The 24,656-nt window shown below is 38.0% G+C and overlaps 2 protein-coding genes across 2 annotated transcripts in view; both read left to right on the forward strand.

Moving 5' to 3' along the window:
• Window positions 1-1,485: 1,485 nt before the first annotated feature.
• On the forward strand, window positions 1,486-9,526 carry LOC103139496 (ras-related protein R-Ras2-like; the record flags this gene model as incomplete). The annotated part of the gene is made up of 5 exons (XM_016672439.1): window positions 1,486-1,633; window positions 1,786-1,888; window positions 3,763-3,871; window positions 4,758-4,876; window positions 6,802-9,526. Coding segments are annotated over 5 exons (567 nt in total), but the record flags the coding sequence as incomplete, so codon positions are not given.
• A 2,374-nt stretch (window positions 9,527-11,900) lies between these two features.
• The window catches only part of LOC103139447 (tubby protein homolog), a 44,973-nt gene continuing 32,217 nt past the window's right edge, over window positions 11,901-24,656 (forward strand). The window contains exon 1 of the mRNA XM_007554070.2: window positions 11,901-12,106. Within this exon, the coding sequence (XP_007554132.1) occupies window positions 12,051-12,106 (56 nt within the window). The 5' untranslated portion in view covers window positions 11,901-12,050. The remainder of the gene's footprint in view (window positions 12,107-24,656) is intronic.

Below are 24,656 nucleotides of genomic sequence, written 5' to 3' on the forward strand. Positions count from 1 at the left end.
TTTTTACGTTTTACGCCCTGATTGCTCCCCGGGTCTTCGGGTGTTGGTTTGACATTCCCTGAGCACTCCCTTCAGCTGTCACCACTTAACAAGTCCCCGAGGGGAGCGAGAACAACAAAACACGGGAAAAATGTAAAAAATGTGTGACTCCTCCTTCTTCGTGTCCTCGTCCCTGCTGTCCGGCCCCACCCTTTCAGCTGAGGTTACTACAAGACCAGATACTGGCCCCAAATTGGAAGAATCAGGCAGGCTGTGTGGCTTTTGAAGCTCGGCAAACCGTTTTGTAAATGTGTTATTTGCTTAAAACCAGCATGTGGTAGTGGGGGGCGGGAGGGAAGCAGAGCGTGTGGTTGTTGTGTAGCAGAATATTTAGTTCACTGTTTTTTGTTTTGTTTTTTTTTTGCAGGTGGCTACAGACGGTATGTTTACCTTCTGCCTGGAGAGATCCAGGAAAGGTAGAGGTCAGCGAGGCTGTCTGTGCTGTTTTAACCCAAAACACAAGCATAGTGTGGCTGTTTATTCCCACGTCTGCCCGTTCTGAAGCCAGCCATGCAGACATCCATGTGAACAGTCATTCTAAGCTGCATTAGTTGAAATAACAGAATTATGTCTGCTTGGAGCAGAAGAATAGAAGCTCAGAACAAAGATCTGCTCATCTGATAACTATAACTGTATGTTGGTGGGAACAAACCCAGTGCACTCCTCAGAAATCAGACGTTTAGGTTCCAAAAGTACAAAACCAGAGGGTAGGACAGTTGAAACGTGGTGAAATTACATCAGAATAGCGTCAGAAAATGTATTTAGTAAAGAGATCCAGTTCTCAAAAAGCAAACCTCTGATGCTATGTAGGTTCCTTACGCACAGATTAAATCAGGTAATAAAGGCTTGCAGTTAATGACAACCCATGATTCAGTTCCTCCATATCTTTATGACCATCATTCAGATCGCTGACTTGACCGTAAGAAGTGATTGATATCGTGCTTCTTATCAATGCTTCAGAAGCTGGCTGTTCAGTGTGCTGTGTGGGAGCATGTTATCGGAAAGTTGAATGGAAGAAAAAAGTGAGGTAGAGATAATGGTGCGCAATCAACATGGATAACTGGAGGCTTAGGAGGGTTGTAAATATTTAAGGATTTGGGGGAGAGTCACAAGTCTGGGCTGTGGTTGGAGTCACTGATTCAGTCATTTATGCAAAAAGAGCCTCTGGACAATGTAGTGAGTAAATATCTTATACAATACATGGGGATACTTTATAGTTGGCTGACAGTTCTGTATTAAATATTTGTTTTTAATGGACCTATGCACAATTTTTGAGAAAATTAGTTTTTTTGTTGTTGTTTTTTTATTAGCTGTAAACCAAAGCCATAAAAATGAACCGGAATAAAAAAAAAAAATCAATAATATCGACTTGCTGAAAAAACTAAACATTCTGACGTTGTAATTTATTGAGAATCATCTGCGATGTCAACTGGATTTAAATAATCATGTCGTCTGTTTTGTCCTCTCCTCTCTCTCTCTTTCTCTCTCTGTCTCTCTCTCATGCAGTCATACTTTGTCACCGACTATGATCCTACGATCGAAGACTCTTACACCAAGCAGTGCGTGATTGATGAAAGGCCGGCCAGGCTGGACAGTAAGTGCAGAACAAACACGGCCAGAGTAAATGCAAAGACGCACATTTTCGACCGCTTGCTCGTTTCTGTTTTGTTTTTGCCTCGTCTGATGAGGCGCTGGTTCTGAGCGGTGTATTCTGCTAATGTGTGTGCACGTGTTGCCGCTGTGCAGTCCTCGACACGGCTGGACAGGAAGAGTTCGGAGCCATGCGAGAACAATACATGAGGACAGGGGAGGGCTTCCTGCTCGTCTTCTCAGTCACTGACAGAGGAAGGTAGGTGACAGTTTTCACTTTGAGCAAGCACACGCACACTTTTTTTTTTTTTGTAAAGCGCTGTGTGCTTTCCACATCTGCACACTCTTTCCACTACAAGAACCATGAATTTGGCATCGACACCAACTTTTGCTGCTCCGGCTTCCGGACCTCGCTGTTGTTCTTGTTGTCATTCGCTTTTGTTCTCGACACTTCCTGTCCTCGCCCTGCTCTCGTTTAATTCACCTACACACTTACCTTAGACTTCTATTAAAAGCCTGCCTACTGCTTAAACAATAGCATGTGTGCGCAGATGCATGGAAACAAATTCATGTACAGGGAAAGACTCGGGAGTCAGTTTGCTCTTTGTTTTCTTTTTTTGCACCCTCATAAAGTTGTGGAGAAAAAAAACTTAGGATTAATTATTTTACTGCTAAAAATTTTACTTGAATACATTTACTTGAAGGGAGAGTCACATCAGAATTGTTTTATTGTATTTTTACCAAATCAAATCAAGTCAGATTTTATTTTTACTAAATATACCCCAGAAAAACAGGAAGTCACAATCCTTATTAGGTCCTTATTATATTTGTTAATGATGGGGATTTTCTTTTCCTGTAAATAATTATAATCAAATTAAATCTTGTAGTTCTCTTGATGGTTCTGTTGGACCTGACTCCACTTCAATAAAACATAAACATACATTTAGGCTTCTTGCACGTTTATCGTACCAGGGGTCCTAATAAATTTGGCCGGCGCTGTATGCACTCAAAACATGCGTGTATGTATATACTGACAACACTGTCAGGCACAAACGGTCCCCTTAAAAGCCTCACGCGGTTGTTGCTAAACTTTGTTTCAGGCGCCTTCATTTTAAGCTGCTTTGAAATCAGGTCGCCGAAGATACAAAGCGCATCATATTGAAACCGTCATTCTCACCCCCTGCCTGGTTTGGCAAGGAGCAGGTGGGTTTGAAACGAAAGCAATAACTTATTCCACCTGCTGCTTTGTTGCACATGTGACAGCTGTGACTCCGATGCGTGTGTTTACGCTGCCACCGCACGAGCTCGGGCAGCATTAATGAGGCGAAAGGAGGAAACAGGCTGCAAAACGCACACGGCCAAACTGTTTTCAGGTGAATCCTTCATGCACGACATGCTCTGTTTAGAGGGGCTTTAATTACTGTCTAGACTAGATCAGGTAAAAAAAAAAAAAAAAAAAAAAAAAAAAAGAAGAGTTTCTACTTGTTCAGGATTTGGATTTAAATTTTTTCTTTTTCATTTCTTTCTTTTATTTTCTCGCTGCCCATCCCTTGTGTCATGTCTGCTGCACAGCAGCACAGTAAGCTGCATTCCCTTGTTCCCACCCTAAGCCCCCTCCCAATGTTTATGTTGTAAACAGTCTTTCCTTCCTCCATTTATATTAGTCAAGTCTTACCAGATTTACTATGTGCTCAACACGACTGGAATGCCGTCTCGGCTTTGTGGTTACATTCTGCCTCTTTGCTCTTCTTTTTCTTTTTTTTCTTTTTTTTTCCCCTCCCAGACTGACATTTTTATTTGCTGTAAAGTTGAAAGCCTGCCATCACATGCCATCTGTATTATAGTGGGGCAACAGTCGGGTCAGGCAGAGGGAGGCAAAGCCTCGGATAAAAATATTTTGCACTGCTGTAATAGTCAGGCAGACTCCCCCCCCACCCCCCAGTCTCAACTGGCATGTTTAACCCTGCACAGATAACCCCACATTCATGTTCGACGGTTTTGTTCGTGTGTCTACATGTGTGTGGGTGGGGATGCTTCTTTTCTTTTTTTCTTTTTTTTTAATTGTTGCATTGTTAGGAGATGAATGTATGCCTTTTTACACACATGTAACGGTCCTCGCCATCTGATTTGCAGCTTTGAAGAAATCTACAAATTCCAAAGACAGATTCTGCGAGTCAAAGACAGAGATGAATTCCCCATGATCCTCGTAGGCAACAAGGCAGATCTGGAGCTGCAGAGACAAGTAAGTCCAACAGGTTGGAGAGATCTGAACCCGCCTACGGACGAAACACACACGTGCTTTTTATCATCCGAGGAGATGCGGCTTGAGGGATTCGGATTTGCAGGCTTTCGAGCATGAGTGTTGCAGCTGCAAGCTTGGTTTAGAGATGCAACAGGATGTTGAGAGATTCTGTTGACACTCTAGTGTCAGGAAGGGAGGACTGATGAAGAAGGGGGTGTGATGAAATGATGAATCTTCTCCCTTTTGGTATTCTGCCAATCATCATCTCTTCTGGTGAATCCACACCACCCCCTATTGGTTAAAAAGAGCGTGGCTGCCAGACTTTTATCCATTTCTAAATACTGGAACTGCACCAATCAGCAGGCAGGAGAGAAAATTAAGGCAATTTTCCCTCGATCTGCGCTGATTGCTAATCCCTATTCAGTAAATTTATGAACACTAAGAAATACCACCCTGCATAAACCTAAAGCTTATTCTTTATTGCATTTATTTTGTGTTAATTTTTTTGTAAAACTAAATAAAACCTAGGTATATGATTTGACGCATAAATGTGGATAATACTGTAGTTGCTTCATTTGCAGTTTGAATTCATACCCACCTACTGCCATCTTATAACCTGCGTCCCATTTTTCTATTTATATAATACACATTTGTAATAAAAAACTCACATAAATATCTGTTTTTCGGACATTACAATATAAAGGTGGCTCTAAAGAATGCTCACATACAAGTTAGTCAAGTTAACAATTGGCAACACTAACTAAAATCAGCTTTTTATTCACATTTGTAGATGTTTTGTTGAACTATTTGGTTGTCTGAGGAGTCTGTAATATTTATTTTGAGGATTTTTTGTCGATTCAATCTTCTGCTCTACCTCTCACCCCAGGTAACCCAGGAAGAGGGCCAGCAGCTGGCCAGACAGCTAAAAGTCACATATATGGAGGCTTCAGCTAAAATCCGTATGAACGTAGACCAGGCTTTTCACGAGCTGGTTAGGGTAATCAGGTAAGTTGACACTTCTTCTTCCAGTACTATTGATGCAGAGGTCAATGGAGGTTTAGTTCACGGTCCTCTAGTGGTCAGTCAAAATTTACAGGGCTCTCCAAGCTCATTTATACCCTTTGTAAAGGCCTACATAAAGGACGAAAATTAATCCTTGACTGTAAAATCTACGAAAAATCCAACCTTAACATTTTTCATTCATACTTCATCTCAGGCACCTTATGGTGGAAAGTCTTTGATGCTTTTTGAACAACCAGGAAATATTCAATAAAAACCAGCAGATCAGCTTTTTTATCAGCTCTTTCAGCTGAATAGTTGTGTAAAACAAGTGACCAAAACTTGGTCACAACATCAACCAAATCCTGAAATTTATCCAACCATGCGGCCTCTGAGTGTCCACACCTGATGCATATTTTAAATGCTGAATCTCCTAGACATTGGTGGGGACATTGTGAGAGGTAAAAGTGGTGTAAATTATGATGATGATGATGATGATGATGATAAATTACAATGAATATTATCATTCATTGCAGTTTTCAGCAACAGTATTGCAATCAAGTCATTTCCTGATATTGTGCAGCTCGAGTTAATTGCATAACTTTGTGCCTTTTTATGTTATTACCCTGATTGCAGCTGACAGAAAACTGGCTGATTTAAGCTGGCTGTAATTAGTAGCTGTATTTTTAGCTAATTTTCCAACACCACTGATTACACGTCAGCAGCAAAGGTGTTAAAGCAGCCAGACTCCTTGTGACAAACACATTCTTTGTGATTTTTTATTCTTTCTTTTTTTTTTGTCGCTACTTGCCCAGTGGAAAGTATTGAGCTCTTTTACAATAGGGCTGCATCTTTCTCCTATGAGAGCACACAGGGTCCTCTGGGGTCTTCATGACTTCAACAGAGGGTGTGTAGGAGGCTCTCTGTGGATCACTGTTGCACCGAGTCGTGTGACATGTTTTGTCCAGTGATTAGATTCCTTTTATGTGTGCATATGAAGTATGTCTTTCTGGCGACATCTGGAGCACCGTCTTCTAACACAAGACAAGATCTGATAGCAGAAAAAGCTTGCAGTGGCTGTAATGCCCAACATAGCTTTAATATGAGAGACGACTAAACTTAAATTTGGGTCAGATGACTGATTACAGTTTCAGAACTGGATTGGGAGCATTGTTTTTCAGCTGGTCTGCCCTCCTTAAAGGTCACTCCGAAGCTGGGAGTTCAAAGGCAAATCAAACAATGTGAGGAATATCAAAGTAAACAAAAACACAGCCTATTTTTAAAACCAATTAGAGCAAGTTTGATGAAAATGATGATGATGACTCAGTTGGGCTTCCTGGTTCGGGATCTGGGGTTCTCTGTCGTCTTCCATCTTGCTTACAATGTTGTCATTGGGTATGAGCCACAGAGGAGTGTTTGCAGTGTTTCAGGAGCTGTTTGGAAATGTATTCTAGTGATCTTAGTTTGACGAGACAGATGAGATTTCAGGAACGATGAAGCTGTCTGGAAGTAGAGTTTAACTCGAGGTCCAAGAAGGGAAACAAGGTTCAACTCAAACAGCAGTATGTGACCGGTGTCAATGTATACACCGTAAGATTATGATGAAGGCCTCTTGCACAGTCTTGGTCAGAGTGTGATTATGGCCGCATCAAGTTCAGATTTCTTCAACATTTGTGACGCTACAAGTGCGAGAAAGTTTCACGTTCTGTAACCTCTGTGTTAAAGCAGCAATAGTCTTCTTGCATGACACAATCAAAACGCATCAACTTGGAATGACACAGTTATAACTGATTTGCGTGAGTTCAGTTAAATAACAGTGTTAAGTTCAGTCACCATGTGAGTTAAGCTTCAATGCCATTTCATCCTCTAAATGAAACAATCCAAAAAGTTCTAGGTCCAGGTTTAACCTTTTTTTTTTTTTTTTCTAACAGGAAATTCCAAGAACAAGAATGTCCACCGTCGCCGGAGCCTACGAGAAAAGAGAAAGACAAAACCGGCTGCCATTGTGTGATCGTCTGAGTCTGCCTTATCACTGTTAACTCATGCAGCTAATCTACCACCCCCTCCCCTCGATCCCCGCCCCCACCCCCACTCTGCCTGACATTACATCCCAAGTGGATGAGTGACCGCTGCCTTCTCCCTCCATGTGCATGACTTCAGACAGCCTTTTCTGAGTTAACTCGGACCAGGAACTGCTGTTTCCAGGACATCGCTATGGGACAACTGACAATGCCAAATTTTTAACACCACTCTACCTTCAGCTGCGATCTAATCCACACGAGAGAGTACCAACACTAAACATTGCCTTCTTAAAATCAGCCTGACAAATTAAATGTTTTGTACTCTGAAGGACTCCTCTTGCCTTGTAGTGACATTTGTACTTGCTACCGAGTTTGAATGAAATCTATATCCAGAATGTTAATGACATTTCTTTAGTTTCCAGGATCTGACCAGAGCAGAGAGATTATCTTACGAAGCTTTGTGTATGTTGTGCCATATCCACCTTTACTCCCCATGTGCTAATCTGCTACTGTACATATGTGACATTTGTTGTGGTTTTCAAAGTGTATTTCTAATGATCTATTAAATCACCACAGTGCAGTGTGTGAGGTTGAGTTTGGTTTTACATATAAGAAACTGAATATGTATGTATATAAATGTAATTCCTAGACATCCTTTAATGATATATTGAGACATATTTCTGGCATTCTGCAGTGGATAACTTAACCCCCTTTTTATGCTTTTAGTTCAATTGCCAAATATGGATTGTCTGCTGTATTAGAATCCCCCCTCTCACCGCCAAGTCTTATAGATTGAATGATTGTAATCATATTCTTGACATACAGAACGCGTCGTGTTCGCCTCAGTTTTCCTCCCAAAAGGTGCAACCTCATTCGGTAAACTTGAAAATCTTCGAAGCGGATTATGAACATCTGGTTTCAACTGTTAAAACCAGATATTTCCACACCTGCATAAAAAGATACATAACCATTTTGTCTCAGTGTCTGACATTATAGAAATTAAGTCTATTTTAGATTTAGGATTACCAAAGTTGTTTCTGTTTGCTAAACACCATAATTATGGTTCTTCAGTCTTTAAATTGAGAAGTTTGCGTACCTTTTCTTAGTGTTTGATGGAATTGCCTTTTAAACTCGGTGATTTGAATGAGAGTCTTTGACATTTTTGTCCATTCATCCTGACACAACTGGAGTAACTAGGTCAGGTTTATAGGCCACCTTTGTTGCACCAACCTTTCAAACTTTGCACACAACCTTTCTACTAAGAACTTTGCTGTTGGCACTCTGGTTATGGAGTTTGTTTGGCCTTTTCTCAGAAATGTAATGATGGTCTTTATGGAGGAAAAGCCTACATTTTTGTCTAATCAGACTACACAGTCTCAAAAAACTAAATTCTTTGTCACTCTATTATTGCATCTTCTAATGTTTTGGGGTTTTTTTTTCTGTAATGGCTTCTTCGTGGAGGATGGCCTTTCAACTCATTTTTGGTACAATTTTCTTTCAACCAGCATCCTTGTCGGATCATTTTTCTGTTTCTTTTCCATTTGATACACATTTTCTTCATCAAAACTAATTTATCTAATGGAAACAGAAAATATCTCCCTCCTGAACAAGATAATGGTTGAACAATCCCTTGGCGTTTATACTTGATTAGGGTTTTTTTTTAAAACCATATAAGGAGACCTTCGGGCATCTGAATATTGTATCCCAGGATGAACCAGACTTTGTGGAGCTCTACAATTTCATCCTAATGTTGTGGATAATTTCTTTTAAAATTCATAAGGCGTCACAAGGAGAGTGTCTGCCTCTATTTAATAAAAAATGCTGTGTTCGATGCATCGATGTGTTAGAAGCTTACAAAGCTATGACATCAAGCTGGACCTTATTGAACAGGTAATACGTGCTTATCAAAACTTCTGAATTTAAAGAAAGTAATACATTAATTAATCTGTTATTTAGGAGGCAGAATAAGTAATTTAAAAATATGACAAGATTTTGACTATAATACCAGACACTGAGGGGGAAAAAATGGTATCAAGTCTTTTTGAACATTGTATGTCTGGTTTCAACTATCAGTAGCAAACTGTGTAGCCTCAAACTGGGACTGTTTCAGACAAAAACGAAACTGTGCGCTCTGTATTTAACTTTTCACTGGTAAATCAATGTAAAAAAAAACAAAAACAAAAAAAAAAAAACAATCAGCTTGTTGTAAACTAAGAAAATCTTTCAGAGCTCTGCTCAGCTCAGATCATTGCAATCATTCTCATCAGTTCTGATTGCACTCACATTGCTGTTGCACCTCTAACACCATGGCGATGTATTTGCTTGTGCCCTCGAGTCAGTCTGTTACTCTGATTTATTGTTTTGTCCCAGTTTGGTTTGCTGGTTGTAAAACCAGGACGAGCCGAAGCTTCGAGGTGCACTTCGTAGGACCGGCCATCTGCAGCAGGGCGCGACCTCACACACCGTGGGATCTGTAATCACTGAAGACGCGCAACAGCGATCCGCCTTCTCCTTTCTGCTGCTGTTCGGGCGCTCGGACGAAGTCCTGCTGTTTGTCTTGCACACATTCACCTTGTATTATAACAAGAAAATCAGATGATGGAATTAATGAACTTGATTAAATATTTCTACTCTACTTTTATACATTATTTTCTTATAAAACCAGTTGATAGTTTTATATGTTTATAAGGAAATACATGTTCACAGCCCCGGCTGTGTCTATATGTAAAGAAGAATATCTAACTCCCTTGGTTATTTTTAACGTGAAAATGATTGCTGGCCTAAATCTGAACAATTGGATGTTTCACCTAAATATAACCAAGGTTTTCTTTTTTTTTTTTTTTTTTTTTTGCATTTTTGGGTCACAAAATAAGAATATATTTATCTTGAGGTGTTCACCACCAGTTCTGATTGTGAAATGTCAGTTTAAACTTGGAGGTCATGGGAATGATTGTTTAGATCATGCAACCTCCTGGCACTAAGACTTAAATGCCCACATCTCATCTTGTCGCTAATCTTAAGTATGCTTCTGCATCATTCTGTTTGATTTCTCTTTCACATTGGTGTCTTTTGCCCCTGTGTCTAGCTTCTGTTGCTAAAATAAAATCTGTTATTGAGCCAGAAAAGATAGAAAATTGTTTCTTTAAAGAGCCGATTGTGATTCCGTAAACCGTATATGAGCTCTCATTGCTCGGAAAACATTAAGCTGAAGCAATTTCATTTTATGTATATGTATTTACAATTGCTCTATTTGGAACACATCTACTTTATCGTTGCTTAGGCTTTTCTTTCACCTGAAAACAGTCTGTTTTGTTTCATATCTTGTGAGGTACAATAATACACGTTTCTGAGGTTTTGCACAAATACCAGTTCATCTAAAAAGAAATGTATTAGGTACAGTAGTGCAGTACATGAATTTATTGCACACAAAGATTGCAAGCCACAAAACGTAGTTGCTGATGTAGCTTCCTCTTCATAGAATGCATTGTCCAAAATAGAAAGTTGAGTGAAAGGAGAAAGTATAGTAGGGAAAGGCCCAAGAAATACAGCCTTGAGAAAAATTTGAAGCAAAGTCTATTGAACAGTTTGATGGAGATTTATGCGGTGTGGACTGTGGCTGCAGTCAGTCCTTAAAAAGCCTTCTCACACAGACGTGTCCAGAACATGGGCTACTGCGAAGCATTAAGCCACTCTTTAACCAGACACGATGTCAGAAGCAACTTTCCTAGGCTTAAGATAAAAAAGACCTCTTTGCAGATGAATGTATTTCATTTGTGAATCAAGTGTCAGTCTGGAGAAAGATTGCAGAGGCGAAACATACACGGTTCTTAAAGTATATTTTTTCCACAGTGAAGTAGGATTTTGGGAACTGTGTCTTCTGCTGGTGGTGGTTCAATGTATTTGTATAACTGATTTTTCCAAGGAATGCAATAGAAGACTTTAGGTACCTACGATAGGTACTTAAAGTCAAAATTAACAGAAATAAAAACCGCAAATATACTACTCTATGCCTAATAAATCCATGTATCATATTAGTTACAGTGTTTAAGTTGAATTAATGAATACATTTTCTCAGTTATATTTCATTGAGACACATCCTGACTGCAACTTTTTCAAATTTCTGCCTTTACAAGTTGTTCCATCAAAAAAACTAGAATATATGGTGATACTGAAAGCATCCTTAAAGGACCTCCAAAGTAATAATCCACATAACCAAACGCACTTCTAAGCTACGGTAACCTGTTTGAAGTAAAACAAATTACCTACAAAAGGACATTTAATGTCTCCATTTGAAGGGTTTATAGAGAAGCAGATGGATGTCGGACCACACAAAGAGATTAAACAACTGTTAGGCAATATTATGCCACAGGAAGATGGTCTACTGGAAGTTTATATTAAAGGAATGCTCTCCTTTTTTAATTCATTAATTTAGCCTATTTTATGATTTTATGCTTTGATCATTTTAGAGTGTAAATGATTGTTTTAAGGAGAACAAACCTAAACGTTTCCAATGGTCATATAAATAAATTGAATTTGTTGAGGAAAGTATTTATTCTCTTTACAAAGATAGGTTTACTGAAAATAAAATGAATTTGAAGTTATTAAAATCCCCAAACTTTCGCTTGTTAGTCACATAATTTTTTGCTAATTTGCTAATACAGGATTCCTCCAGCATCACTCGAAGAGACTTCTCTGACAGATTTCCTTATGTTGTAAAAAAAAAAAAAAAGAAGAAGAAAGATGGAGTTATATCAATTATATATCAATAATAAAACAATTAACTATTTTTGTTTCACTTAATGTGATTTAATTTTAATCATAAAGTTCATTTTTCGGAGGAGTAAATGTCTGAAACAGCCTTTTAACTTGAATTAATCTCACAGTCTTACCCCCCACTGTGGGGTCCCGACCCCAACATTAGGAACCACCTGTTTATTCAGTTTCATCAGTCTGTCTGTTTCAGGTTTCCGACACGTTCAGCTGCGCTCCCCTCTCTGTGGTGGTATAGTCCACAGAAGAAGGTCTGGCTGCGCTCAGCCTCCCTGCCATTCACTTACAGGCGCTTCCAGATATACTCCGACCCTCCCCGGCTTGAAAGCTTTGATTTTATTCACCGTCTCGTCGTCCGCTCCGACCGCTCCACGTCCCCGCGGGTTGAAATGGAGGGAGTCAGCAGCAACAGGAGCATGTCTTACAGTAGATGGAGTTATGACAGGTAAGCGGCGTCTTTTATTATTGGTTTGGGCTGACTACGCTTTTAAAGCCGCTGTCAGGAGCGGTGCGTTTCGCTTTCATGGTCCAGGAAGGCCGATTCTTCTTCTTCTTCTTTTTTTTTTGTTTTTTTTGAAAGGATGAAGCTACATCTCTTAGTGGGAATTCCTCCCCCCTAGTATTTACTAGTAGGCTGGGAAATGGGAGGTTTCAGCATCACATCGTATCGCTGGTAGATGAAAAGCTCAGTGTCTGCATCTATCTATCTATCTATCTATCTATCTATCTATCTATCTATCTATCTATCTATCTATCTATCTATCTATCTATCTATCTATCTATCTANCTATCTATCTATCTATCTATCTATCTATCTATCTATCTATCTATCTATCTATCTATCTATCTATCTATCTATCTATCTATCTATCTATCTATCTATCTGAAAGTTATCAGAACATCTACAGAGGTTAATGATATTCGTCGGTAATTTAAAATGCAACTGCTTATTATAAATTAAATTAAATGGGAATTTAAAAGTAATGTTCATTTTGTATGCATAGTGTCAGCCAAATCTTGGCAGTCAGCGTGATTGTGTCTGTGACTTCAGCTTCTTCACTAGGGAAGGCTACACATTCAAGTGAAGGTTGATTGCTCTGAGTTCACTCGGCGGATAATGGCACATTTCTTTAAACATTTATATATATTTTTTTAAAGAAGGGAACGCTCCTCGGCTTTTATTGACTTAGGCAGCAGTCCGGATTGATAGATGCTGTAGTTGCAGTTCCATTGATTATTAGAGCAGGAGATTTTACCTTGGCAATGTTAAATATGCTTTGGCTCAGTCAGTCTAATTGATATTCTGAATATATTATTGGACATCACGAAGAGTTTTTGCCTGAGCCACTGTCTTTTAGATATTTATTGACAAATTTCCACATTATTGATGTTTTGTTTTACTCGCATCCAGGAAACTGATTTTACAATATATCACTTTTTTTTTTATTCATTAAACAAAAAATATCAAGATAAAATCCAGATGTTCTCCCCTCTGCCAGGGATAACTTGAGTGGGCTGTTTCTTCTGACAATTTATCTGTGACATTGGTCACAAGTTTGCCCTGCTATTTCTTCAATGTAACCCCAGAGCAACTCAGTGAGGTCAGGATTTGGGGATAGACTCAATATCAGGACTTTTCATATCTTAATTTTTGACTTGTCCTTTGTGGATTTTCTGGTAAGCTTTGGATCATTGCAGTGTTGCACGGCTTTCGCTGTACTTTGTTTTGCTAAAATTATAAGGCTGTGCTTTATTTTATTTAGCTAAAATAAAGTACAGCTTTATTTTAGAAAGCAAGCAGCTACAGATTGTCTCATTTTTTTCAAGCACTCTCTGACATATTAAATAGTAAAATTCACAGTAGGCCCAATCTAGAGGTGAACTGGCCAGGATCCGCTGTAGCAAAGCATCCCCAAACCATGACACTTCCAGATCTAAGCGTCACAGTTGGCTTGATGTTCTTCTTATGGCATTTTCTTTTTTCTTTTTTCTTTTTAATTATGTTTATTATTTCTTAATTAAGTTAAGATTCATCTTTTCACAGAACTATATTCCAAAAGTCTTCATCTTTGTGAGAAAAAAACTTTCCATGTTAAAGTAAACTTGTGCAGTGTTTTTTTTTTGTTGTTGTTTTTTCTTTTTTTGATTGAGCAGTACTTTTATATTAAAAGTACCAGAAGTCAGCTGTAGGTCCGATGATAACATTTTAGGCATTTTACAGACTTCTTTTGATATTTTCCTGCCTGCTTTCTGTGTGAACTTGCTTGGACTGCCTTACCTGAGCATGCTCACAGTTGATCTAAATGTCCTCCACTTTTAAAGACGTTTTTCAGGTTGATTTCAAATTCATCTTTAAGCCCAACTGTGATATATTACTGTGCAATGCTGCTGGAGTTTGTAGTCTTTGTGTTTCATGTTGGAGCCTTTTTGTCTGCCAGCAGCATGTACAAACACACTGTGTCCTGGCACCTACTCAGCAAAACACTGTATCCCAGAGATGAAGGTCAAGGTGGCCTGACAAAACGCAGTTCGGAGCCTTCGGATCTTTACATTTTAATTCTTTTAAACAAAAAAAATAGAGATTAGCTTGAAATCATTGTCTAGGTTTTGTTTTCAACTTTAAACACATGTTAATTACAGTAGGAAACAATAGTAGCACAGGGAGAAGGTGGAGAAGTTTGATCTTTTCACAGGTTATCTGTTCCATCCATCCATCCATCCATCCATCCATCCATCCATCCATCCATCCATCCATCCATCCATCCATCCATCCATCCATCCATCCATCCATCCAGATTTTTTGATTCAATCCAGAATCAAAAAACAGACAAAATTTTTCCAGTGTCCTAATGTTTGTGTGTAAATAACCATTGGACATTGTGTGGGAGGGCCATTAGTCAGTGTTTGTTGGTAGGTTTTTCTTATTTATTTATTTTCTCACCGTTAGACCTGTGTTTATTTTTGTCTCTGAATTTGTAACATTTTCTTTATTTGTGCGTCTTCCAGATGAATACTCTGTTGTTCTGCAGGTGCTTGAATTTGATTTTGGTCTATTGCAGAACTTTGAATTAGCTTAAAGGTCAATGAAATGCTTATTAAACATGAACCCACTGTCCATCTGGGCCACTGTGGAGGCTGTTTCTGAATATGAGTCACAGAAAATGATGGTGTAATAAAACTTTGTAGAGCTGTTTGAAACAAAGTGGTTCACCAAGAAGTTGACTCAAACTGAAAAAAAGAAGAAAAAAAAAATCCCCCAAAAAGCACAGTGTTTAATTCTTCACTTGTTCACTCCATTGTGGACTCTAAGGCAGTGGTTTCCAAACCTGGTCCTTAAGTAGACCCTCTCTGCTCGTTTTTAGGAATCTCCTTGCTTTCAAACACCTGACTTAAACAAATGGGTGATTAACAGGCTTCTGTAGCATTTGGAGGCTGCATTTGGTGAATCAGGTGTGCTGGAACAGAGTCATATCTAAAACATGCAGGGGAGGGATTCTAGGGATGGGAACCATAGGTTATAGTTGCCAAAAGTAGTCCAACATGTTCAGCAACACTAATGAATATGTTGCTGAAGATCCCCGTTATTCCTAGCCTGGCAAAAACCAGCCCCTTATTCTACATTTTGCTTTTGTACAGGGGTCATTCCCATATATGAAGAGAAATATTTGGTCAAAGCTTGGTGTTTTACCTTAGACTCTTTCTAATATATTTTATCCTCAGACTTGTTTGTTTACTACATTTGATGAAAACTGCTTTGCTTTAGTGCAGTGCGTATGCTAGCGGGTTGGCACTGTGGTTGCTACAGCCTGGCCCAGAAAAGTAGTTAAAGTAACAGCTATGTCCAGACAGTGTGAGTGTGAGAGTGTTCACTCTGCCTGCTGTGGAAACTGTTCCATGAGTCTATTAGATATTGGACAATTTGACTCCAAGAGATGATGCACAAACATACTCTGGCATAGTTTTTGTTACTGTATATATGGATTTGACTCACAAGCAACAGAAGGTTCAGTAACGGGTCAACGTAGAACAGAAATAAATGTTTTCATCCTGTTTCTGAGCATGTAGAGATATGTTGTTCACCTTTTTAGAAGAGTTTAGTGAATATGTCTTTTGGTATTAACAGTATAGTTGCTATGCTATGTTAATGTAATATGCTAACAACTTATCTTTATTAAAAAAGAATAAAATTCAATGCCTTTCTTTCCTGATAAAGGAATCTTTGCAGCATTGATCTCCAATCCTGTAATTTTGCAGATCAACAAATCCTCTGCATTTATTGTTCAGTCCATTGCTTAGTCACCCTCTACTTGTTGTAGTAACAGCAGGCAGAGCAACACAGCAGATTATGCAATGTTGCACAAACCAGTTTTTGAAAATAAATGCATGTTGATTAACTAAAATGCTGGGGTATTTGTGAATATCACTCTGTAAATTTCACAAATGTTTAAAATTAGTGTAAGACATCGAAAACAATGAATCAAAAACATATCAAACTGTGAACTGTAGAAAAGTTATAGTACACGCTGTTGCAGCAAAGCCAAAATCAAAGATGTCTTCTGTTTCTTCTTTCTTGTCACATTCAAATATTGTAGATAATCAAACAGATTTTAATATCTGACAAAGATAGCCCAAGTAAAATCATAAAGAGTTTTAAAATAATGAGTTATCCATATGCCCTTTGGTTAATTTTGGTTGTCCAACCAATTTGGTTTGCCATAGTTCTATTTCTCTCCGTTTGTGAACAATGCCTCTCATTATAGTTTGTCTAAGTCCCAAAGCCTGACATGTGGCTTTGTAGCCCTCCAAATTTTTGAATTTATTTTTGATTCTGATGTGTTTTTGATCTGACAGCCTACTTCATGAGAGAGTCTGCTTAAATAATTTCTTCAAGTCTGGCATCAATCACAGCTAGATGGCATTACCTTAACACAAACTAACCTTTTTGAAACGGAACTAGAAATTGTACGATTGTACAAAATCTAGTTATTTTTGTCTGCTGTTAAAATTACTTTAATGATTTGAAACATTTATGTGACATAGCTAACAACAGAAGCAACCTGTAGTAGGGTAGATATGTCCTATACCATAAGACACAGAAAGCAAGGTTGTGGCAAAATAAAAAGCATTCAGATGCAGATTTTTAGACATTTATTAGAATGTCAATTCTGCCACAGAAATAGGAGTTGTGAATTATGATGCCAATTTTCTTCACCGACCATATCTGGTTGTGTCATGGAAATAAACCTTTTAGTTCTGATCCAACGAAGTCAAGAGGTTTTATGTTTTAGTTAGAATATGGTTTCATACATTGCTGAATTTACCAGTTTCCACCACTCAACACATTAACCTGGTTTATATACAAACTTAAAAAGCAAAATTACTAACAAATATCAGCTGATTGATGTTGCAACCAAAGAGCAGTTGCATTAAAATGATCTCAGATGGTGCAAAAAGATTGTGTTTTTCTCCCTTCTACAGTACGTTGAAATATTTTAGATGCGAATATCAACCAGGTCTCTCAAGCATCCCTAAGTAACACTGTCTTTTTCTTCTGTTTCTTAAGAGTCACAGATAATGATTCCTGCACTGTAAGAGTGTGCTGCTGAAGGATGTGGAGGTGTTTGATTTGTGGGCTTTTGGGATTTATTCCTACCTTCTACTGCATAAAAAAAGATGCCAGTGCTTTTTTTTTTCTAATTTCAATGCATTGCTTTAATTTCCAGCTATTTATGCAAGAACGCAGGTTTCTGAACATTTACTGAAAATAGCCCTTCGCTAGTGAGATCCAACAGGTTTTTCTTTTTACCTCAAATGTAAAAAAAAAATGTGCTTTTAAACTAGGCGTAATGGAAAACCTCAAATATGTACATGTATATTCTGCTTTAAGTGAAAGTAAATTTCCTTCTAAAACCAATCGTTCTATACTTAGACTCGAAAAGGCAGTGTCAGGTTTGCCTCCCTACATAAATCACAATCACTGTTAAGTGGTAATACTGCATTTGCAGCCCTGCCACTTCGATGCTGTTAGTTTCCAACAGAAAAGGTTGTTGGTTCCCTTTCACATCAAAGTGGATTAGCTCCGATTTGCCCTTTGAGCAGCAGGTGTGCTTTTAGAGCAGGAATCTGGGGAGACATGCTAATCCAGCTGTGTCCGGGAACAAGGCTGATCTGAGAAAGAAACAACAAAACAAACAAAGAAAACGATAGAAATAGTATAAAATAGTAATATTGGTTTAAGTTTGAAGTTCAAATTCTTGGATCAGCAGGACATCTTTACCTAGACAAGTGATAAATTGTAAATTTGATGGATATACACTGGAATGATGTTTAACCAATAGTTGCATTATATTCGTTTTCCAGACAAGTGTTTTCAGTTATTCTCAGTATTTTATTTTATTTTATTTTATTTACTATATCTTTCTCATTGTCTAAATTATAAGTCTACAATTGTTGGTTTGTCCCTTTTTCCTTAATGTGGAATCAGAAATACACAATAAAGGCATGTTTTCTTGCTAAACTGCTCCCATCATCAGGATTAGGCGAGTGTTCAGGATTAGGCGAGTATTCAGGCATATCCGTATCAAATTTTTTTCCTGTGCAGGATGTAGTCTACATCTGGCTACTGGCCGAACGACCATTGGAGATAGGCAGCATATCAAGTGACCCTCTACATTTACCCGCCGACATTCTGCAAACTGTAATTAAGAATCCCTTAGGATGTAATCTAAAAGCAAATTAATTTAAACACGTCTTTATTCACTTAGTTTGGATGTGCTGATTGTTGCACAGTGCTAGGGACTGTGATTGACAGAGGCAGGCAGTTAAAGTAACTGCAGCATTTGTCCCATTACAGGTGAGCACAAAATCCTGATGCAAGGTTCTTTCACAGTCCTTTGTAAAACAATTAGTGTATACCGATAATATCCATCCATCCATGATTTATATCCATTTATCCTCGCAGGACACAGGGGGGCTGGTGTCTTTATCTAATGGTGATTCTGGACAGGTCAACAAAACAGAGAAGTACATGCAATATGAAATGTTTACGTCCGCCAACATAGTTTTATCCTCTCTCAGGGGAAACCTTTAATTAATTTTCAGGGTCAACCATTATATTCTTGTTTAATAAAATCTTGACTCTGTTCAAGAATATTTGCTGATATAATCTTAAATTAAGTGAATTAAATGTACATCTTCTGTGTTTTTTTTCAGTTATTTATCCACAGGATGGTCAGAGTGAGCAGTTCTCTGCATGTCTTATTTCCATCTTCCAGCATTAAACAACAGACAAATTAAATGTTTTCTAGACAAATACTTACGTTTTTATAGCACAATCAAGAAACTGTTACCTTCAGTTTTTATAAAAATGCTGCACATATCCAAAATGACTTAAAAGAAATTTGACTTTGCAATTTGACATCTGGAAATTAACCTATGTCTCTTTAAGAAGCTCCAACTCTTTCAATTAAATTGCACCGCCTTTTACAAATAGTTCTTAGGAGCGTCGGACTGTGAAGTCATTTGAATGATGAGCTTAGCAGATTCGCATGGCGTTATGGAGCAGGAGGTTCAAGGTGGTTCTTTGGGCAAACGTTGAACTATTTATTTACTTGTTTAATTTATTTCCTTTATTTAACCAGGTAAAATGCCGTTGAGATCCAGATCTCATTTTCAAGAGGTACCTGGGCAGAACTCTGCAACACAACAACAACCTGGTACACAAAGTAAAACAAATTAAAACTAATGCACAAGTTTAAAGCAAATTACAAAATAGCTTAAAAGCAATGGCACTGATTAATAAGATCAAGTTGCATGTTTTTAGTAATAATTTAGGCACCCCCTAATGACTGCCACAAGAGGTTCAAGAATTCCTCAAACATTCCTGAAAGAATCAAAGCAACATTCCAGCTATGTGTTTGATGAGGAAATGACATGATGATTAAAATCTCAAAGTTGGTTTTACATAAGTTTGAGAGCAGGAGCCTTAATTTAATGTCCGAAGTCAGCATGGTAAACAGACTGAGAGGGGAAGCTTTGGCTTATATAGAACCTCACACAGCTGAACTGTGCCTCTGTTGCTTGCACACACACAGAGACTTATCAAAGAGTGTCTCAGTGAACTCTCCAAAGTACACCCCTAGAAATCCATTAAAGAAATCCATTAAAACCATTAAAAATGTCTTCTTTAATCACTGGATCACAATAAAAACAATTGTGCTGTCGATTTCTGAGGAAATTTGAATGTTTTTTTCTTGTTTTTTTTTTCTTTCGAGTACATGAAATGTTTTTTTTTTTTTTGAAAAGGCCTTGATATATAAAATACATTATTTCCACTCCCTTTCGCTGTTCTTTTATGAAGCTCCTTCCCTACCTTTGTACTTCTGGTGGACATGTGTGTGATCTGCCTCTAGAGCTGTTGCTATGGTGAGGCAACGGGGCATAAATTGTGAAGTGATACTACATTTTTGCAAAAAGCATGTAGAAAAACAATAGCCTGCAAACTTTGCTTTTTCCCTCTACCAGTCATGATGGTGTGAATCTGACAGGTAAAACATTAAGACCATGATGGACTGATATCGGTGACGTGTTTGTGATGTGATCCTTCAAGCATTTATTACTTCTTACATGATCTTACTGTGTGATACTTGTTACTTTGAAGGTTTTTTTTATATTTAATAAGTATCAGTTCTTTATAATTTCTCAAAAAACAGTGTGTCACATCTGCCATCCATTGCGCCATTTCTTTTGGCTGAATTTATGTAAAATTTTGAAGTATTTGGGATGAACTTTTTCGCTACTGTATAGAGCTAAAAATGCACACAAATTGTCTTCTATTTGAACTAGAAAATAATATTTTGATCTCCTGTATAAGTCTAAGATCCCCTCAGAGGAAGGTTTTAATGGGATGTCCACATGCATGATTGTTTGTACATCAAGGGACACATCCAGGATACGTTACTCTGATAACACGCACGCACGCACGCACGCACGCACGCACGCACACTCATTTAAAAAGCAAATAACGAATATGATGAAAGCATGTTAATGGGATTTTCGGTGCCACAGTTGAACAAAGCAGTGGAACATTAACTTCTTGTGTTATTAGAACCACTGTACTCTTATACTGTCCTATCAAGCACTCTAAAATTATAGAGATGGTTGGAAAATGGGAGGAATATTAAAAAATAAAATCTGACTCATGACAGCATTTTGCAGATGCTAATCTCCTCCATCTTATTTTTTTTTCTCAGTTCCAGGTAAATGTTTGCTGTGAAATGCTCCCATTTCAAGCTGCTGCTATGAGTTATTTGACAGGGAATACAAATGCTATGCTGTCTTACAGCACAGCCATGTGTCCATGACCAGTTACTACAATTGTTTCTATCAGTGCTCAACAGCACCTTCATCTGGTTAAGAAAATTATTATTTTCTTGCTCCTCGTTGCTGCGTGATAGTGATGCGCCCTGCAGGCAAAGCAAGATGTTAATTAATCATACTTGTGGCAACTGACAGCGCAGTAAGGCATGTGTGTTTGCGCGTTTTTATCTTGCCCACAGGCAGATGTTATGGATAAATGGCCGACTGGTGAGCCTTTATATGATGTTCAATGTCAGCTGTTGCCATGAGAGCGAACCTGCAGACGAGGCAGTGTGACTTACAGCGAGAAACGTCAGCCTCCTCGCAGAGATGCTGAGTTCAGAAGTGACATGAACAACACTCACTCACGCTCCAACCACATCTATCTCACACCCTCTATCTATTTGCTTATCCATTTGGATCTAACACATTCATCAGCTCTGCTTGCTCACAAAAATGTCAAAATGCTATTAATGTTTTTTTTTTGTTTGTTTGTTTTTTTAATATTGCGTGGATTTAATCTTCCCAAGGAGTCTGATTGTTGTTTTGATTGGTGTTTTACTGGCCCCTGGCATGTATGACAGGTTGTGAGGCATGAGATGTCTACCTTGGCGATCCATTTTTTAGTCATTGCTTTCTGCTGATTGCCAAATGTAAATTGGTTTATGTACTTATAGGGAGGTTTCCAGTTTAATGATGATGTTTGTGTGTGGGACTGCCAGTAATAATTTAAGACGAAAAAGACCAAGAAAAATATGAGCAGAAAGAGTGAGTCACATGTATATAATCCTCTAAATATAGATGCAGGACTCACTGTACAGCACCAGACAAGGCGACGCTGTCATTTAACGTCGCTCTCTGCTGTCTTTTTGTGAGCGAGGTGCTAAGGATGTTCATCGTGCGTCAGTGTGTGTGGGATATAGTTGTGTCCTTTGAACCAACAAAATGAGGTAATGCGTTCTTTAAGCTGAAGAAAAATCCGACTGAGGGTTGTTCTCCTTGTTGAACAAAAAGACATGTAATTAGTCCCAGCAATTGAGAGAGTTTAAAAGCTTTATTGCAAGTTTTGAGCAATAATTTGTCTGTCTAGATCAAGACCAATCTGTATAAACAAAAAGATACTTTTAAAGATGATTCATCGTTCTTCAGAGGATTTTGTGCCTCTGGTTAGACTAAGACGTTCGGTATGTCGCCTCAGTCTGTTGCCCCTGGATACGAGTGGTTTCTAAATGTGAACAGCCTTTTAACAACGCCCGAGATATATAGTCGTTGTTCTGGCTGTCGCACAGAGGTATTGATTTCAGCGTCTGAGTCTTCTTAATGCAGTGTTACGTAATGTTTAGCAAATATCATGTTACGTTTGCTGGGGAGATTATATGGTTGGGTTTGTTTGTCTGTTTCTTAGCTGGATTACTGGAAGGACAGATGAAAATAAAAATATAGCCATAGCTAGAGCTTAAGTTTAACGTTATTGTCTTTTATTTTAGATTTGGATTTGGAAGTTTTTATAGTTGTTCTTGAACATCTTTCAAAGTAATTCATAAAACATGGTGCAATTGCTTTTTATTATATCACAATAATGTTCTATTAAAGAATTTCTAAAATATAAAGAACATCAAAACTTTCTGCTGTTCTACGCTTCATAGAGCAACATCAGAGGAATATCAAACTAACAGATGTTAGCAAATTAATCAGTCAGTAGATATGTTGTTCATAACTTGCAACTGTTTAAATCAGTAATACCATACTACAAATGATTGGTGGTGCTCCTTTCCACACCATTTCGGCAGAATAATTGTTTTCCACGGCTCTATAAGCTGGAGCCAAACTGCATCAACAGGTGGTGGAGAGGCATCTTCTATAAACTGGTACTTTTTTTGGCATCTCATTATAGGGACTATAAAATATAGGAATTGTAACGTGCCGAGGGCTAGTCAGGTGTTTGCTTGCAGGTGTCGGTGAGTTTGAACTTGAAACTCACCGAGTTTCAAGTTCAAACTTTAATCATTTTAAATGTATTTTAAAATGATTAAAATACATTTTAATCACGTCTCCCTTTTTCAGAAGATTACAGAGATTAACTACAAAAAGTTAGTTAATCCGGTAACTCTGTCGTGTAGAAACTTTACACTTACAAATTTTTTTTTAGCAAATACCTGCTAAAATAAGGTAGTGAAAAGAGTTACTTGTTTTTGTTGATGTTCACTTTATCTCCTTAAATTCAGGTGGACTTGTTTAATGTAACAGAGCAACGATCCAAATCATAGCAAAAAGTTGACATGAAAGAACACAAAATATTTTTTTAAGAACTAAGACAAACTCTGATCTGACAGAAATGGTGTGGCCTAACGAAAACTGGACCAGTTATTGTAAATGCTTAGCAGCAGTTGTTGCTGTTTCTGGCCATCATTCAGATGTGGCTCAACACTAAGTCACATTTGTACACATTGAACAAATAACTGGATATTTATAAGGAGCTCAAGTGAAATCTGCACATGTTTGCAGAAATTTGAGTAAGACATCATCATAGATATTCATTACGGTATCAGTTTCCCTAGCAATAATCAATATTTTGCTAATGATTACAACTTTTGAAGGTGTGTGACAAGGTTTTGAAGAGTTCATTCATTTTTGGTGCTCCTGGCACTTCAGTGTTTTTTGTTTGTTTCTACACTATTTAGACAAAACCTATCAACAACATGCTGTCTTCAACTATGGGCATCTTGCTTACTTTTCACTTCGTTTTGCATTTGACATAATTGGGACATCCATCGCTCACATTTGTTTTGTACTTCATTTAATCTTACTTTTAGTTGTCTTTTTAGAAAGATTCAAACATGTGCTTTTTTTGTGCGGCTTCGTAAAAACGCTGTATGCTAAATGTAGCTTCATGTAGACATAAAGCTGCATTATTGAATGGGGAAATAGAGAGGAACTTTGGTGTGTGGAAGCAGTCCATCTGGTTGCCTCAGTGGGATTCTGGGAAGCGCTTTTATCCAGCGTGACATTTTCTAACCCAAATCATGTTTTATGCATACCCTCAGATGGCCACTGTGCAGTGTCATGCAGGGATTTATGTTGATACAAGAACCCTGAGTGTGTATTTGTATTTGCATGCGTTTGTAGATGTGAGGCAGCAAGTCAGTCACTTTCTGGAGTTTGTTTTTCAGCAATGAACTCAAACATAATTACATTTAAGGTCCACAATTGTCTGCAAAACATCTAATTTGATGGATCAGCGGAATAGCGAAAGAGAAAATGTGATTTAACATTTAATTAAAATGCAGAATTCTGAGGTCATTCCTTCCCTTTTCTTTTCAAGAATAAATCCACACCCTTTTCTGTCACTGAAGCTGCAAGATTTAATTTTCACTTCCAGCCCTGAACATTGCGTTTCTATTTGCCTGGGGAATTTACAGCTCCGCTTAAAATAAAGATGATGCATTCTTCAAACTGTACCGGGGATTTAGTTTTTACATCTTACAGTTGAAATCAAATATTTACTGCATTAAAACGACACCTGACCTTTTTTATGTCAGGCAGTGACATGTCTTTTTTATACAACGTATATGAACATCAGGTCAACTTAATTTGATGTAGACTAATTGTGACTAAACTCACTTGAGCAGACCGACGAA

The sequence above is a fragment of the Poecilia formosa genome, unplaced genomic scaffold, assembly GCF_000485575.1.
Source record: "Poecilia formosa unplaced genomic scaffold, Poecilia_formosa-5.1.2 Scaffold61, whole genome shotgun sequence".
Classification (NCBI taxonomy): Eukaryota; Metazoa; Chordata; class Actinopteri; order Cyprinodontiformes; family Poeciliidae; genus Poecilia; species Poecilia formosa.